Source organism: Helianthus annuus, chromosome 16 (assembly GCF_002127325.2).
Source record: "Helianthus annuus cultivar XRQ/B chromosome 16, HanXRQr2.0-SUNRISE, whole genome shotgun sequence".
Lineage (NCBI taxonomy): Eukaryota > Viridiplantae > Streptophyta > Magnoliopsida > Asterales > Asteraceae > Helianthus > Helianthus annuus.
This window is the reverse complement of record NC_035448.2, coordinates 103,584,794-103,604,534: the sequence shown is the minus strand read 5'-3', so window position 1 is coordinate 103,604,534 and position 19,741 is coordinate 103,584,794. Positions and strand designations below refer to the sequence as shown.

Sequence of the window (19,741 nt, the reverse complement as noted above, 5' to 3'; positions counted from 1 at the left end):
TCGAATTCAAAGGACACAAAGCAGTTATCGGCTCCAGTATCAAACAAACACGATGCATAAATTCCATTCACAAGGAATGTACCATTAACCACGTTGTTGTCAGCCTGGGCTTGACGAGCATTGATGTTGAAGGTTCTGGCGCGTGCTGCTTGGTGCTGCTGCTGAGGCTGCTGCTGCTGCTGGGGCTCTTGCTTCACAACCCTGTTCGGGCACATTTTTGCAAAGTGGTTAGGATCACCACATGCAAAACAGACTCGAGCATTGATCGCGGGTGCCTGAGCCGCTTGTTGGCCATGCGGGGCTGGGAGTAGAGCTTGATGAGCAGTGGCAGGAGCTGTGGTGTTACGGGGACCATAGCGACAGTTGGCAGTGAAATGACCGTACAAATTGCAATGAGCGCAGAAACGACAGGCAAGACCCACCGGATGATGATACGAGCATGTCGGGCAGAGCGGGTGGGGACCTGTGTAAGCACGCTTCGCTGGCGGCGCTTGAGTAATTGGTACTGGTCGATGGTGAGACTACTGCTGAGCCGGTACGGCTTGCAGAGGAGCAGCAGTGGTAGTGACAGCACAGTTCTTGTTGCTGGAGCTGCTGTTGTTGTGCTTCTTCTTGCGGCGTGATGACTTTGATGGTTGAGCAGTGGGGTTTCAGCGGTCGGTGCAGCGGTGGCTTGATGCAGAGACTTGGAGGGCTTATCCCAGAAACCAGCTTTTACTCGCTTGTCATTGATCTCGGCGGCAAGCAAGTAAGTCTCTTCAATTGAGGAGGTCTTTGCGGCATGAACAAAATCGGCAACACAGTCAGGTAGGGCTCGAATGTCCTTCTTGATTGCTATCTCTGGCATCTTGACTTGATCGGGACAGATAATGCTGAGCTGCTTAAAGCGAGCAGTCAGGGCAGCGTTGTATCCATCTTTCTGCTTAATGTTCCAAAACTCGTCCTCTAGCTTTTGGCGTTCATGGGGAGGGCAGAATTCGTCCATCATAATGGCTTTAAGCTCTTCCCAAGTCAGCTCATAAGCTGCATCATTCCCGCGTTTGTTTCGTTCAGTCGTCCACCAGTCTAGAGCTCGGGACTAGAAGACGCCAGTTGCGTTTAGGGTACGGAGATTTGCAGGACAACCGCTTTGGCGCAGAGTGACTTCGACGGAATCAAACCATTGAAACATAGCTGTTGGGCCATCTTTTCTAGTGAATTCCTTTGGTCCGCATGCCTTGAACTGTTTGAAGCTGAAAACAGTCTTGGTAGCGTCTTTAGGAGCTTCGGTTCTCGACTCCTCAGATGATTTGCTGACATTCTCATGCACTTCACTCACAGCCTTTGCTACTTGCTTGGCGATGATAGCAGCAAGACGTTTGTCTCTCTTTTCTTGGCGAGTCAATGGGGTTCGGTGTCCAGATGACGACATTATCTGCAACAGACATTGTCGTAGATCTCAGACACATCATAATCGAATCTCACCTCACCCGTTTACTACTTACTAAAGCTTAGGAACACGTCGACGCATATATCACATACACATAAGCAAGTAGTCACATATTCACATAATCACAGGAGCACATAAGCACGTAGGGCACATAAACACAGAAGCACATAAGCACATACGCATTTAATCACAGAGGTAGTCAGAATACATAAACCTATTATTCAAAACTCGCGAGTCATTCGTACATAAAGATCGCGTATAGTATGATCGCATAGCATGTCGAGTAGTATAGTATAAGCTGATATCATAGCCTTACGTTGCCCATATTGTAGCGACTTGTTTAGCGTATTGAGATAGGAGTGCAGTGCGGGTCGTGCGAGTCGATCAAAGTGAGAGCAAAGATCGAATAAATTTTCAAAATTTTAAACACATAAACAGACACATAAAATCAACGAGTCATCAGAGTCGGCAGTTGCGAGCTCAGAATCGAAATATGTAAAAATCGAGAAATAGATTGTCTGCGGCTATTAGACATTGACTACCCAAAGCGATTCGACTATTCTCAAGGACTTGTCTTCACATTCTGACTATTAGGTTTGGGCTTCTGCCTCGATTCTTGGGCATTTTAGCGCAAACTTACTGGCCATATTGTGGGTTCAGGTCGTTGGAGTCCGTCGAGACTTTGGTGAGAGTTTTGGTAAAACACTAGGGACGTGCCGTCAAGGTTAGGGTTTCACCCCTAGCTTGACAACTTTCTCTTGATTTTAGTATAATAGAGGAGATTATTTATCAAAATACGGATTTCACCCCTGATTTGATATAATTTCCTCCGTTACACAAGTGTTCGTTATTGAAAAAGAAGAGATCATTAATAAGTTGATAAAACAGCGTTGATCAAACAATTTAGTCGAGAGTTTACGGTTTTCACACCTAATCTTGACTAAATCGCTTTCTCATTATTGAAAATTCGAGTGTAGTGACAGTGTAGTGTAGGCGAGAATAGCGAAGAATAGTAATAAGCTCACACATAGTCCATTTAGGGATATGCACAAATAGTAATAATTCCCTATAGTTATGGCTCTGATACCAATCTGCCACACCCCAACCGATGGCGGAATCATCGGGGCGCGACACTGAGCGAAACAGATTGTCCAGAAGTTTCCATAACATTTATCATTACTATTCAATTAAATAATACGTCCCATACCGTATCTCAAACATTAAACAAATTATTACAGACAAAAATCCAGGCAAATATTCTGTTCCGACAACTCAGATTTAAATAGACAACAATTGTTTATCTGCTTCTAGAAACCCTTAATTTGACCACTACAGACAACTATTTGTTGGGCTCTAGAGCTTTATTCTAGCCTCGCTTTCCTAGCAGATAAGCATCTTAAACACCTGTTACATACGTTAGAATAAAGTCAATACATAAAATGTAAAGGTGAGCATACAAGTTTGATAATAGCATAATAGAGTTCAAAATGGTTTACGCATAACCAGCACGAACACAGAGGAAAACGAAGCATGTTAATTATCGACATGGATCTATCGATACCAATGACTGCGGGTTAACTGCCCGAGGCAGTTCGCAATACATGATTACCACCGTAATCCATGCAAGTAATTGTCCTTAACAACCCCCGTGTGAACGGGTGCTGAGTCTAAACTATAGTACTATCATCGTTAAGGCAGGTAGACAGCATTCCACGTGTAAACATAACAACAAGCATTCATTTAGTCACGTAATACATGCGGTAATGGTTCGCGTGTAAAATGTTGCGTAGTGTGTTCGATGTGATTTCGTATAAGTAACGTATGTAACACCCAAAAGTGGTAAAAGAAAAAAGGGATCAAGTATACTCACAGCGGTTGATGGATTGAAGGGAGCACTTGAGAGTAGGGTTAGCCTGAATAGTTCGATAGCATAACGATAAGCAACGCGTAAAACAGAAACAAGTGTTGGAGGGTCGGACAGCTGGTCGATCGGACGGTAGTTCGATTGGACGGCTGACCGTTCGGTTGGCAGTTCGTTCGGACAGCTGTTATATCGAGGTGTTTTGACAACGAGTCGAACCATAGAACCCTCATTCTTACTTGTTTCTCCTGATCGGACAGGAATCACCCAAATCCGGCCGGTGAACTGTTCGGAACGGAGTTTAACGTTTAACCCGAAATCGGTGAACCTCGTGGATACAATCAGGATCTCAAGTCATGCAACCACCGGAATGATTAGCAAGTCGGCACAAGCTCCGTTTCTATCGGTTTTGAAGGCATTGAGTGTAAAAGTGTTGAAAGAAAGTTCGAAAAACCATCTTTCAATCCTTTTTACCGTGTATATGTTTAGATCTATGAAAGATCTTTGTTTATTTATGTGGAAATCGGCTAGATCCAAGTGATTCTTGGTAGATTGAGGCCAAAACATGAAGTTCTTCAAGAACACCATGATGACATCATCCTAGAACACTTGAATCTTGATGATTTCACGGTTAGAAATCAAGATTTGAAAGTTAGAAAATTGTAGGAATGTGTGTAGATCAAGAAAGTACAAGATTTAGGACGAAATCTTACCGGAATCGAGAGAAATCTGAGAAAAGGATGAGCTAAGCGTGCTGGTCGGACAGAGGTTTCCAAAAGTAGAAAAGATGACAATGAAAGGGGTATTTATAGGATGCCAATTGAGAAATGGCTGGCCGATCGGCCAGGCAGCTCGATCGGACAGCCTGTCCGATCGGACAGCAGTCCGATCGGCTGGCTGTTCGATCGGCTGGTAGCCTGATCGTTCAGCTGCCTGTTTCAAGTGTTCGATGCGACAATTTTTGATATTCTATTTCGATTGCGAACGATGCGGATACGTTAGAGTTTCCTATTCAAATTACTTTTAATCCAAACTATTTCATATCTCGCGCTATCTCTTCTCTACTAATTATCGTACTATATCACATACAATCGTCCTTAATTTCGTATTCGTTTTGCGATTGCGGTTCGATTGTTATTGAGTTCGATTGCGTTTCTATTGATTCGATTGATCACCACACATAACATAAAGTAAACATGCACAAGTAACACATAAGGCACACACACACGTCTAATAACAAACAAAGTTCGCGTAATTCGAGTTTCGAGTTCGATGATGATTAGATTGGTTCGATTACTGATTAATTGACTTTATCGTATTGTTACTTCCTATCATTCACAGTCGTAAAGTGGTTCGTATCGAGAAATATACTTCGATTACTTCGATTGTAATTAATTACTCCACATAATACAACTAACGTAAAAATATAAAACAGACTAACTACAGTCAAAGAAGTCAAACAAGGATTGAGCGAGGAGAGACAGATCGCAACTAGCGATCTTTTCTTCCTTTGACTTCAATCTTGACTTTGACTTTGACCTTCAGAAACACGGGGTGTTACAAAAGGTCCATGAGAAAAACTACACCACGCATGATTTGGAATTGGGCGCGGTGGTGTTTGCTTTGAAAATCTGGCGACATTACTTATATGGCACGCGCTGCACGATCTACACAGATCACAAGAGCCTACAGCACATTTTTGATCAAATAGAGCTTAACATGAGGCAAAGACGCTGGGTAGAACTGTTGAATGATTACGACTACGAAATTAAATATCACCCAGGGAAAGCGAATGTGGTCGTCGATACCCTGAGTCGAGCTTGCCATATATGAATACCTTTTGTAAAAGCAAGTATTGCTTGAGAGCCCTGATGTGTAAGGATTCTCTAAGATTATATAACTTCAATGAGCCCACTGATAGAATATAATTCTTACACAGATTTCTTAAAGATGATAATGCATTCATTGAAGTGATCAGCTCTAACATCGTACAACAGGGTTTTTAAATTATCATTGTCGTCGTCTCCACTACCATTGCCGTTACCTTCACCAGCGCCTATACCCTTGACACCGCCTCGTAATCGTCCCCACAACCTATGTTGTTGTAGCCACCTTCACCGTCACCACCACACACCATAAAAAAGTAGTGGATGAACCTGTTTTGACACTAATTTGCTAAAAAACTCATTTCAACCCGACTCTATTTTGCTCAGAACTTATCTCGACCCAAACCAAACTGATAATTCTTTTTTAAAATAACATATTTTGACCCAAACTCATTTTACTCCAAACCCGTATTAATATGTCAGGTATACCCGACCAAACATGTTTACATCTTTATAAAGACAAATATTAGTTATCTGAAAAATCGTTTGTGATGCATGGGTAAATGAAATGAGTGACTTCAATGAATGCATTATCATCTTCAACAAATGTGGTTAAGGAAATCATTCCAAGGGGAGGCGTTATGTTTATTATATCGTGTTCGTCACCAACTTCCACCAACTCACACGTGCGCTCAGCCACGTATGCAACAAAAAGCGACAACATTATCCAAACACAAGCGGCATGCAGTTTCTCTGGTATACCGCACCATAACCCATACCGCATGTCGTTTTTTTACATACCCCTCAAAATAGCTAAAAATTATGTATTTCCATAGTTAAGGGGGTATAAACATGTCCGCACATACCCACGAGCACACGTGGAATATGCGGAGATGACACACACGAGCCCGTACAGGTGTGTCAGATGCTCAGAACCAGCGTTGTTCTTTGGACTGAAGCGCATCTCAGGAACAGGTAAACCGCATTGCCTTCATTCTCTTCAAGCTTCAAATCCCTCCTGTCTGGTTCACAACCACAGAGGGTGCGTAAACAGCTTCTTCAAAGAAAAGAAGGATGGGAATGTACACGAACACACATCAGCAACCCTAACTCCTGATCCTTCAAGAGCCACATCCGAGCAACACACTCGTTTCAAGCGAATGTTGGGTTACAACACCACAGACACTCATGAGTCGCTACGGACACACCCATACCTCCGCAAATGGTTGCTACAGAAGAGCCACAACTAAGTCATCACACAGATGAACGAAACTACTTCAAGGAAAACTCCTCGGCATTGGAGCGTGAAGGAAAGTGGCCAAAGAACAGATGCGAAAAAGATTCCCACTCACCTAAAGAGGTCTCGTTGAACAACAAGCGGCCGAACAGTGGTAACAAGTCTGCTTATGACTTTGCTCACCCACTTGTAAGACGGATAGAATAAACAATGGTGGGCATCACCATGCCTATGACCATGTTTATTTGACCATTATCCAGATTCAAATTGTTTGACCAAACACGGCCAACAATGACGCAAGTATCCAACATTGTTTAGCCAAACATGGCCAACAATGCCAAGCAATGAGGTAACCGCAAAGGACGTGCGGTTACTTGAGAGCTAATTAGAAGAACATGAAAACCCCACAAAAGGGATCATCATTACATGTCCAATTATTGCTGAAGACCACTCTCTTCTTAATTCACCACCTCAAAGGTTGGTTCGAAGTTTGTGAACATCTTCAACCACCATCTCAGAGGTTGGTTCAAAGTTTGTGGACATCTCCAGCAAGATCTCAAAGGTTGGTTCGACACACCAACAAGTGGCACCCAACCCTGATGACATCAGAAACAAAAAAACCCTAGGCTGAGAATTTCGCATTAGACAAAACTTTTTCACCGGTACGGAAGAGGCGTCACATGACTCTTCCGGATCTCCAGCTTGATTTACGAAGAGAAAAGACCATCTACATGGCCTAGAATCTTCTCCAGACTCCAAACTACCTTCTAGACACCATAGTCCAGTACTCCTCCCACACGCAACTTACATGTGGCAGCAACACTAGACTGGGGGGACTTGAAGGGGTAGGGTCCCAGATCTCGCGTCAGCACGACCGCGAGTGACCATTACCCTTATCAAAACCCCCACTAGCTGACAACTTACCTGTGTCCGTGCGGGAACGCGCGGACACAGTAGTCGAATCCAATCTGCCCAATGATGGAGGAGGACTTACCTGGAATATGAGAATGGTATAGTAATGCGACATGGCACCGCATCTGATGTATGAAAACGGAATCATGTAGTAATACTTCAATGAATGCATTATCATCTTCAACAAATGTGGTTAAGCTCAACCAGCGTTAATACCCCACTAATTGTCTTCATGTTGCAGTAAAACGAGAATATCTTCTTTAATGGCCTGTTGCAGAATGCTCACCATTTTTTTTCAGCTTTGAAGTCAATCTGTTCAGTTTCCGTCAAACTCCCGATGCCCTTTTCCAATCCCATACCGTTAACTGGTGGCACATACTTTGCTTCTATTTTCATCCAACACTCGAAGTGATTGGCTTGCACCCAGTTTTTGAAACGGCCGGACCAACCCGCATATTCATCTAAACTCATGAGCTTCGGTGGCTTTTGCATAGTCCCCAACTCGTTTTCCATGTTAACGTTCTGCATTATACTCGCTGGACTTTGCGTAGCCATACCACTCCCCACAAACAAGTTACAAAAATCTTGATGTTCCATTTTAGTGACAAATTTCCAAAAATGTTTAACTTTTTGATTAACAAGTGGTTTTTATCGAAAAACTTTTAACACAGACTGAGTTTCCAACACTTGATCACGTACGAAACGGACTAAACGCTCAAAACATGGTTTTTACACTAAAACAGGTCGTAAAAGCGAAACCAGATTCTAAGAGTACTATGAGCGAAACCACTTAGTGTACACAAAAGCGAAACCAGGTGATGTCCAAATGAGCGAACCCACTCAATGACCTCAAGAGCGGAACTACTAAATTGACTAATAAGCGAAACCACTCGAGCGAAACCTCAACACTGACATTTGGAGCGAAACCTACGAGCGAAACCTCTGAAATGTCACTATGAGCGAAACTATACGAGCGAAACCTCTGGTTTCTAATGCCGTAAAAGCGAAACCTCTCAAGATGACACAAAAGCGGAACCTATTCACGAGCCATTTTAAGTCACTTTTAAGCTGTTTTTAGGTCTGAATTTCTCAAGGGTTTGTTATTAACCAGTTTTACACTATATGTCCAAATCTCAGTCCATTTTGTCCGTCGGAAAGGTCTGAAACTAAAAAAGTGCTAGAAAAAGGCTTTGATTCGGGTCAACTAGCTCACAAATGGCTCTGATACCAATTGTAGGACCGTATTTGACAGTCAATTGAGTCAATTCGAGCTAGCAACTACCGAAAATGCAGCGGAAATACAAAATCGGCATGAATCAAAACAGAAATGAGTAGAAACAGATAGAAATCACTTTAAAACAGTTTTCTCATTCAATCTTCACAAAATACACGGGCAGCAGTTCGGCTACACGGGAGACATGAACGTCCAAAATGAGAAAACAACTTGGGTATATATAGGGGAGATAGTTTCTCTTATGTGGACATGTCCATATGAGCGAAACCTCAAGCTAGTAGTTTCGCTCATATGACACATGTACATAAAAGCGAAACCTTTACATGACAAACCCAAAATTACATATTTAACGCCTATACAATACATAATTAACACATCTAGACCCTATACATTGATCAACTAAGACTAAGACGCAGGCTTTAGACATTATGCACCAACATAAATTACATCAATTGTGGCATAAAACTAACCCTTTTTAGTACTAATGTTGGTGAAGACAAGCATTTAGTGTAATACTTTTTATTTTTAATCTTTTCGCACTTTTTATTTGGTTATGTATTAATGACTTTAATAACTAGTTTCTTATGTTGAAGGTGAGTCTTCCTTATCATTTGTCCGTGGTGTCTTGGCGTTATTTTACTGTCGATATAAAATAAAAGATTTACACCATTCATATCTCCACGGTCTATATGGAGATATGTTGGCTACCTTGTCGGGGGTTAAGGGAATGGTTTGGTAAGAGTCTTGCCTTGTTCAGTGTATAGATCCTGCAAGGACCTGGGTCAAATTTAGTAGGACCTCCTTCAATACCCACTGGCATTGGATAGCGGGGGTCCAAACTCTTTGATCCCCTCATATGTAAGCTACTATTAAAACTTTAACCCGGCTACTAGGACTGTATCCCTACTGACTCAGACTACTTAGCCGAGGGTAACGTCACCTTCGAAAGAGGGGCCTACCACATTACGCATTAATAACTTAATTAATTATCTTTCAATAATCCAACCCTTTAGGATTGTATACTTGCTGGCTCAAACTACTGGTTTGAGGGTAACGTCACCTTCAAAAGAGGGGCCTACTACAATAACTAAGATAATCTCTTAAAAAATGCAAAAGTGCGGAAATAATCAAAGGTTACACTAAACACGAGTCGGATCCAAGTGATTCATCTTGTGTATCTGTTTTTATTTTATTTTATTTTTCAGCATTTTAGTTAGTTTTAATTTTCTAGTTTAAAAACCTTTTTCTAAACTTTTGATTTGATTAGACGTTGAGGATAAACCGGTATTAAAAGCTCTTGTGTCCTTGGACGATCTCGTATCTTACCAACACTATACTACGCTCACGATGGGTGCACTTGCCCATATGTGTGTTTAGTGTTAGTAAATATCGTGTTTTATAAATTTAAAACTTGGCTAAAAAGTGTTAAAGGGCTTAAAATATACATTAAAAACTATACGACACTTCACACGCATCAAGTTTTTGGTGCCGTTTCCGGGGACACAAGGATTTTAAGAAAGCCTAAAATCAACGGCCTAATCATTTTTTCTTGTTTTTCTATTTTTTTTAGGATTTTTCTTAATTTTTCAGCTTCTGCAGAACTCAGCACGGGTCATGCCCGCTGAACACGCCCCGTGCCCAATCTTTGGAACTGGCAATCCTGTTTTAAGTCAGACAGTAAGCTGTACACGGGGCTGTGCCCACTCAACACGCCCCATGCACAAGTTTTAGTTACTGAAAACAGAACCGTAAGATCCCGATCGTTGGTAATTTCTGACACAAACATGAGTGATACTGATATTTTTTACTTTCGACACTCTTATGGTATGTGGTGTCAAATATTTGGTGGCCCTCATAAAGATTTAGAATGTTATTTTCTAAATTACAAGCCCCATTATATAGACCCATTGTTTTCCTGTAGCCTTAAAAGGGCGATGATTACTGATCATCTTTATTGCTTGTCCATCGTTAGTATTCAAGCAATACCTGCTATAATCATCATTGCAAAATATAGAGTTAGAGATAACTCCCTTTTTTTAGAAGATCAGAAAATCCTTCTGTTTGTGGAGGATGAAGCCTTTTACACCCTTCGTTCTCAACCATCCTGCACTTTAATTTCTGTATAGACACTTTAATTATTAGATAGCCCTGTCCGGCCTAGGTGGATGGTCTACGGTTTTGCTGGTGAAATCCAGGCCAGATGATTTTGATACATAATGAATGGGTAATCACATTAAACTTTTTTAGCTACATCTGTTGTTGTTTCTTCCCTCTTTATTTTTCATGTATGCCTTCTATTTTCAAAAGTAACATCGCCAAACAACTGGAAAGTTATTGGAAATCTGATGATAATGTTAACCTTTTAACAGAAAACTTGAAGTGTTCAGACAAATGTGGATCAATGATCCTTAACCAAAAAGATAAGAGACAACTTGCAGCTTAGAAAAAGTTAGAATATAACATACCAGAGAATCCAAGTTAGGATTCTATATCCTTGTAAATTATTACTGAATAAACAAACTGTGAAAATTAAAGTTTCAATGATCCAGGATCCTTATTGTCAGAACTTGTATAACTTTAAAGCTCCAAGATCCTGTAAGAAAATCAAACTTGGGACCACGCCAAACAATTGGGAATGATATATAGAGCTTATTAGAGAGGTTCAAGGTTCTTGTTTATATTATGTTTATCTAAAGAATGGATCAACATGCCCAATATGTTTACACCGTCAAAGTAGCGTTCTATTTCCCGTAGGAAGTCATCCACAGTCCTTGCCTGACACTTGCCTAATAACACCGGAGGTTTTGGTACGTCAATCTTTAGGGTATTGCTCACTATGCCACTTCCAACATTAATCATCACGTTGTTGCAATCAGTGATCTTGTTTTCCAGCCGTAAAAGATTTCATATCATGTCAATGGATTGCTCATCCATTTCATTTCGTAGCTTGATGATTGCGTCTTGGCACGATACATTATCTTTTTTTTAATCAAAAGGTTAGTGCTGATGACTTCGAAGACATCGGTAACTCCCCCGGGCAAGAATAAGCTCTGAAGACATTATCTATACATGTAATAAACAAACAATGCTTATCAGGATTTATTTAAATTATACAATAATCCTTGATATTTACATTAATTGGAATTTCTAAAAAAGATCGATACTAATCCCTATGATATTTTTTAGGATTTTTAGATTGATCCTCCATAGCATCCCTGACTAATCTAAGCATAATTCGAAATTCTGAGAAGTGGGAACTTAATTTTCAACTAAATAAAAACAAATACCGACTACTATTGTCGTAAATATGGGCTTGCTCATTTAGTAGAGACTCTTGTCTCTTAGTGGGAGGTCTTGGATTCAATCCCAAGCAAAGAGTAAATTAGGATTAATTTGGTGTAATTAAGAGTAACCATTGCCGTAAAAAAGTATAAGAAAAACCTTATAGTCGATAGATAATAATGGGTTAACCATAATAAACCAAATATCATTTACTATTTGTGTTCAATATTTTAAATAGTGTGTGCATGTATAATTAATAGCCACCACACACCTCAAAGCACGAGACATTATATATACATGTGAACATTTTGTGGTACACAAGCCATCTCAAGGTCCTTGCCAAATATTTTTTGACAATGAAATTTCTGATGTTATTATGAAATTTCAAATGTTACTATTTAGACAAATGTATGATGGTGAATCATGATGGTCCTCATGAAAACATTAAACATGTGGACTAAACATGTGGTTGCTAGAAAACTATATGGGACTCCTTGCTTTGTTCTATATATTATTTAAACTAGTATTGGGACCAGTGGCGGATCTAAGAATTTTTCCAATAGGGTGTAGAATATTTTTTAAAATTTTAGACGCCTAGATATATAAATAAAAAATTCGTTTTGGGTCGGGTCACGTGAAACAAAAGAACATCAAACTTAAATTTATATAATCATCAAAAACACGTCAAACGTTGTTACAAACATACTTATAATGTCGCCCTACGGATTTTCATTTTTTGAAATCTATCTAAAACAACATCTAGAGTTACTTTCCTAAGCAAGTCTTTCTCTATATAACATATACATCTATCACTTAAATTCACATCGCTTATCCAATTACGCAAGTCGGTCTTAACATTCTTCATTGCCGAAAAACATCTTTCAACGGTTGCGGTTGTGATTGTTATACCCATTCAAAATGAACGTGTTTCTATTATCACCAAATTCGGACCTAAACAAGTAACAACATAAGAAAAACACATGATCTGATTTTATACTACACTCTAACCATCCCTTGTATTCCTTTCGGTCAAACCATTCATCCATGAATTTTGTCAACTCTTTACCTTGGAATGTTGATTGTGGGAATTTAATGCTCATTGGTTGACATGGTCCTCTTAGTAATTATGCCCTTCTAACATCATCTCGTTGATTCACGTTGTATGATGCAATTGCCTTGCGATCATGAGGATTTAAGGGAAGATTATTCACATCAACAAATCGGAAGATGATTCAATTTCAACCGTTATCCTCTTGTTGAGAAATCGCGCCATAACTTCCTTACTCATTTTGTTGTCTGCGAATGGGGTGGGGTCGACGTCGTCGCACGTCGCTAGCAGTGGCACAATTTGTTTTATGTAAAATGCCCTTACACGTGCGAGAGGCTGTGCTAGCACACTTGTGAAAATATCTGATTATGTGCTTAAGTATTCAATGAGGCCACGTGGTTTAAAACGAAAATGGGATCAAATAAAAAAGGTACTGTAGAACCCCAAAGTGCACTCGTGTACCGATCGAAGTCGAGTGGTTAGGGCAACCCTTAGTGGTCCGGTAACGAGGTTGTTGAACCAGTCAAGTTGGTTCACCATGGCTAAGAGGTCCGTGCATGCTTGCCTTGGGTATTCTTCGGGTCTTGTTTGAAGTATGTCATATCTAGCCCTAGCATCGAGCTCATTTGCGTTGAATCTTGTGAACTTCTGCGACATCTGAAAGAATACACCAAAAGTTAGCACGAAACAATGAGATTTTCGGAAGAAACTGCAAACAGTGAGTTGGACACGGCCCCGTACTCAGCGGGCACGACCCTGTGTCCAGGCGTTTGTTACTCAAAAATTGCATTTTTCGACCCGGTCCCGAAAATCTGAAAATTTTTGGCCAAGTAAGTACGGTTTCCCCTGAAAATGAAACCCCAAGTGCCGTTTTTCCCAAAACAAACTGTTTACCCCTTCAATTTTATCTTTTTCGGTTAAAAAACAAGGGTTTGGGGTTTTTATGAGAAATCGGGCAAATCTATCAACAATACAAGTGTATTTACTTCCCATTACACTAATCTAAACTAATGCTAACAGATTATTGCAAAAATTTGAGGTTTGATCCGGATGAACTTCAAGAACCCTAGATTTTTCCCCAAATTTTTGATGTTTTAACTACATGCAAGTAACTAATCTAACTACTAATGATGATAGAATCATACCTTGATGTTGTTAGAATGAGAGGAGACGTCGAAAATCTACGGAAAATCGCCTGGACCAGAGCGTTTTTCGGGGAAACGGGGCGTGTGCAGTGGAATGATGTAACTGATATGAAAAGAGGGTTTTATCCCGACAGTTGCGCAGACACGGCCCCGTGTCCAGCGGACACGGCCCCGTGCCGAGCAAAGTTTTTGAAAAAATTTTATATATATCTATACTACTTTAATAAGCATATAGGAAGGGCAAGAATGGTCATTTGCCATTGTACAACCATTTTAAGCACATTATACAACCTTTAAAGCATAAATGTGTTGAAAACTTCTTTTAGCATCATCTGGAATCCCGCTCATCTCATTTGGGCGGCCAAACAAATTTTGGGCAGCTGAGATGTGGATTCAAATTTTGAATCCCTTACTCATCCCAATCCCAAGACACTTATCATACGCATACTCTTCACATGCTTTTTTGTTCCTATTCTTTCTTCTCCCAGAGAAACCCTAAAACACAAATGAAGTCAGATCTTGTAGATTCCAATTACTTCTCATTCTTAACAAAATCGAGTTCTCATTTTTATCAAAATCACCCCGGAATTATTCAACGATTTGGATGAACAAAGATCCATCCAACTCACATCCAAGTTCCGAAAACCCAAGGTAAGTCCGAAATCCTTTTGATTTGTCTAGGTCACGCCCTTCAGTTGTTGAATCCCATGTTTGTGTTTGCTCTAAACTTGCAGATCTAGGATTTACTTCCATGTCCTGATTAAACTGATTAGGATAACAGATCTACAGTTCGTGATTGCACTTGGTTGAGGTAAACTACTTTCTTTATTCTTCTCCAACATCAATATTCCGTTTTCAATTTCAACTACTTGCTTTATTCAACGCTTTCGTGCACAAACCCTAGCTTTTCGATGTGTATTGTGACATATGTGTGTAATTTAGTCGTTACGGTGCCTAAATATCAGTGAAACACTTCAGATCTGCTTTTTAGAAGTTGAATTCATGTTTTTATTGAAATTTGTTGTTGTAATGAACGCGATTAGGTCATTTGAAGCGAGAATACCTAGGTCGATTTGCTTTTGGTCTACAAGATGTATTGAGGGGTATTTTAGATCTAAATGGTCAAAACATTTTTTCATTGAATAATCACGGATGCATAATCTGTTTACTGGATGTAATTTCTGTAGAAGCAAATTTGTAACACTTTTGTTTGTTTGTTTTGGATGTTACAGAAGACAACAACTATTGATAGTACAGAACTTCAAAAGGGGTAAGTTATTTATGATTAGTTCATTTATGTTTGTAGTTCTTTTGCTGTTGGGCGTTTTTGTAATTATTTTTTATTTAAAAATTGCAAGGAGTGAGCCCCCCCAAAGAGTTTATACAAGCCAAAAAGCATTATACTGAAGCTCTCATTGACGGGCGAGTGCATTTTAAACTTTTTGATGACTGCTATGTCCAGGTAAGTTTTTTTGTTGGATGTTTGACATTATATTGTTTTGTGTTATTCAACATATTGAATATTACTTAGTAAGTTAGCATGGTTGATTATGATTAATCTTGTTTTCTCTCTAGGCCGGTGAGGGCGAAGATAATTACATATGCAGAGTTGTTGAATCACTAGACCTTCATGGCCACATCGCCAATAATCTGTTTCTATCATTATATAATGAAATCCACCAGGAGGTAGAAATGTAACATAATTTCTTTATTTCTGATCACCTTGATCTGGCACTGGCTAAACTTTTACAATAGGATCTGAGATTATATGTATAATAATATAATATAACATGACTCAGATATAATATGCTGTTGGTCAGTGATTTTATCATCATATAGTCTTTATTTCTCATTATCACAGGTCCACAACCAAATTTTATGTTCCTCTGATTATGCCATGTGAATAAATTAACTTGTTTTTGTTGAAGATATTGCTGTGATGGTAGTGACGAGTATGATGGCAAAACCAGGTGCAACAACACCTGTTGGGAGGCTGGAAAAGCAACAAGAGATAAGTTAATGGAAAAAAATGCATTACATCGGGATGGCGTTGCCATAAGAAAGCATGAAGTTCAACAAGCAAAAGTCTCAGCAGCAAAAGATGAGGCTGAGCTGTCAAATCTGAAGAATGAGGAGAAAATTTTCAAGGGGATTGTTCAACAACTTAAGGGTATTTATTTTTTAATATATTTTTACCGTTGGAGGTATAACATAGCCCAAATCCACACAGCCATTATTAAATGATTAGGCATTGTTGGATATGTTATTCACATATTTTATTAGGTTATATTAATTATGATTTGTCTTTTGTGTCACGACATTTCTCCAGAGCACAAGGAACGAATAGAGGAGGCAGTGGAGAAAGAGCGCATCCAGAAAGAAAAGGAGGAAAAGCAGATAAAGGAAGCCGGTGAATCTGAATCGAAGGAACACAAAGATGAAGAGAAAAATGATGCTGAAGAACAAGAGCATGTGAAAGATCACAATGTTGAAGAACAAGAGTCTGTCGAAAATAATGACAATGAAGCTTATAACCTAGGTTTAATCTTTTACATCAAACTGAACTGGATATTAATGCATTATAACCTAGGTTTAATCTTTTACATCAAACTGAACTGGTTACTAAACCATTAGTCTATGATTTCTCTTCTTTAGAAAATGAATTTTCGGCTTATCTATACTACTTTAATAAGCATATAGGAAGGGCAAGAATGGTCATTTGCCATTCTGAAGGGGTAATCTTTTATGTGTTTATGCAGGTTTTCATCGCTACAACCTTGCATTCATTTCACAACACATGAGTTTGCTATTAAACACATGGCTGATGGTGACGAAGGTCGAAACCTTAATTACAGTGATTTGCCTGGTTGATGACAAATCCCAGTTCTACCACTCATAAGGCCCTGGACTTTTACTACGCTTTGGGCACCCAAAATGGTTGAGCCGCCCCTGAATCGTTTATAGGTTCGTATCCCGTCTATTTTGTCAAAATCGGGTTTAGGTGGAGGGTTAGGGTTATATTAAGAATCATGGTAATCTATAAACTTCTAAACATCTGAGTTTTATAGATACATGGTAGTTTATTAATGCTAAACTGAAGACCATAGGCTGCATAATCTTATATTCTTTTGACTACACGAATATTTTTTTTTCATGGGTTACATTTTAATTTTGTTACTCCCGTGTTTGAATCTAAACCACGTATTATTTGAAAAAAATGTCTTTAATAGAGAAACAGGGGTATACAAAATGAGCAGATATTGAACGTTAAACTGGTAATTTTAGTCATTAATGTTCTTGAAAAATATAGTGTGGTAAATTGAAATGTAATAATTTCTTTTAATGAGTTAGCATATGTTGCTTGTTATTGATGATCATAGGCTCATAACAAGTGTCTTTGTAAAGTGTAATAGTTTGGTAAGACCAAAAAGAGTCCATTGGTCAACGGAAATTGCTCAAACCCAGTTATTTCAGAATTGCCTGTTTGATTTGTTAACCCGTCCTATTCATTTCTACCTTTGATTCATTTCCACCTTTGATTTATATTTTAACTTGAGAAGAAGGCTTTTTATGAAAATGTTAAAGTTGCAGTCAAGTATGCACTATAAAACGGGTCGGTTTAAATAAAGGTTATCTCTAAAACAAGTTTTTCAAACACTATAAAACGAAAGGACATTGCACTTGGCTTTCAATTATATATGTTTAGCATTTTTATGCAGGTTTCAAGCACCATATGATATCAATGACATAAACAAAGAAGCTGTGCTGATATTTATTTAGCGATGAAGCTTAAAATTAGACAATGTATGCATTAAAAGCACCATGATACAGATCTGTGTACTTTATAATATATATTTGCATAACTTGAGAGTTTACATTGACACAGTTGGTAGACACATGTAGCTGTCCTCTGTAAGTGCATCTTCAATAATTGTCTTTTCGGGGACATGGAGATGTCTCGTAAATCGGTGTTTTTGCCCCTTCATGGAGGAACCAGATGGGTTCCGATCCGGGGCCGGCCTCATAGTCGTGCTTGCCGCTGCCCGATTCCAGACGTTTAGTGGATGGTATCTTGACAGTCGCTTTTCTAAAAAAGCAAGGCAAGACGTTCAGTGGATGGTATCTTGACATTCACTTTTCTAAAAAAGCAAGGCAAAAAACACAGTTAGCTAACCAAAGTACTCTAAAATGGCACCGGTTGTTCTATGTAACCTGAGCCCTTTTTTGCACCCACAAGTAGCCCGCGTCCTTCACCCCCTCAACGACCGAGTTCGCCAAGAGTACTTCCTATTGAAAACTCTTCATTACCGGCAATCCAGATTCGCCAAAGCACTAGAAGAAACATGCAATATATAATTATTAAATCATAAATTAATTTGAAACTACAAGTCTAGCGACTAAAATATTTGAAAGAATTAAGACTTTAATCACAAAATGAAGAGAATAATTGAGTTAATTATTAATATAGATAACACAAATTTAAATTTTGTTTTATGTTCGAAATAAGTTCGGCCCCCTCGCACAATCTATTAAACAATAAACAACTATTATCCCTTTCATATCAATCTTTCAAGTGTTTGATTATATGAAAAAAGAAGATACAAGTTTTTTTTCACAATGCGATTTTCTCATGTCGAATATGCTTCTGGCCAATGATCTCTAGATCAAGTGATTGAAGGCTTGCATTTCTCTTATGAGATGCAAGTTCAACTCCCACTTGGTGCAGAGTGAGCCACTGGTGGGCAATGATAGGAGACCCGGGGAAACCTGGGTTGGATCCTTGAGCCAAACATGTTTTACCGGTAATTTCACCGTTGTGCCCACAGGCGGGTGGGTTACCGGCTTTTCCCTGGAATTGGTGGTGGACTCGAGTTACTCTCAGAGTACTCCGTTTGTCCAGTGGGTGCCCCGAGAGCGCTCGGAATTGACTATATTGGCTGTTAAAAAAATGCTCTTGGCAAGTCGCATTTATACAACTTATAAGGTTGTATTGGGTAAACTTTTTTCTCTTATTATTCTGGTTGGTAAACTGGTAGTTTGTTTATATAATTAAAATTATGCCAATCAAAGGAGGATCGTAGTTAGGATCAGGAGACCCCCTTAATTCTATTTAAAAGTGCAAGATACGCCTTACATGTAATGAGATGGAGGCTTCTACCAACCCCATGCTTCATCCACAATAGATGGGTCATTATGTACACAAGAATATACACAAGAGACTCTCGGTATCTATTTCATCTATTTCCATTAAGAATGGTAGTTGAATCATGTAGATGAGATAATTAAGTGTTATGTTTTCCGTTGTATCGCAAATTTGGCTTTGGTTATGGCTCAAAACCGAACCGCCCCGTACATAGCCCTAAACTTACCAACTTAAGTGATATGTTTCCCGCCGCATCGCGCGGGTAAACGACTAGTGTGTGTGTGTATATATATATATATATATATATATATATATATATATATATATATATATATATATATATATATATATATATATATATATTTAAGTGCTCGTGTGAGTGCCCTGTTTTCCAAAAAAAAACTTGATTAGAAGACTTACCGATTTCGATGTTTACCCACTTGTTCGTAACATACCAGGTATGATGTGGATGCCTTTACTCGTCGACCGTTTGGAGCGAGATCTCTTCCTCTTCATCCTCAATGGATCCTCGAAAGAGTTTCAGCCGTTGGCCATTGACTTTGAATGGAATTCCATTCCGAGATTTAATTTCTAATGCACGGTGAGGAAAAATATGGGTGATGG

At 39.2% G+C, this 19,741-nt stretch overlaps 1 protein-coding gene across 1 annotated transcript; it reads left to right on the top strand.

Moving 5' to 3' along the window:
• The first annotated feature begins 14,312 nt into the window (after positions 1–14,312).
• Positions 14,313–17,851, top strand: LOC110935948 (glucosidase 2 subunit beta). Its single transcript, XM_022178291.2, has 9 exons — positions 14,313–14,625; positions 14,709–14,785; positions 15,207–15,244; positions 15,333–15,436; positions 15,550–15,660; positions 15,903–16,144; positions 16,304–16,513; positions 16,734–16,938; positions 17,694–17,851. The coding sequence occupies exons 5-8, from the start codon at positions 15,605–15,607 to the stop codon at positions 16,871–16,873; spliced, it is 648 nt and encodes a 215-aa protein (XP_022033983.1). The 5' UTR covers positions 14,313–14,625; positions 14,709–14,785; positions 15,207–15,244; positions 15,333–15,436; positions 15,550–15,604; the 3' UTR covers positions 16,874–16,938; positions 17,694–17,851.
• The last annotated feature ends 1,890 nt before the right edge of the window (positions 17,852–19,741 follow it).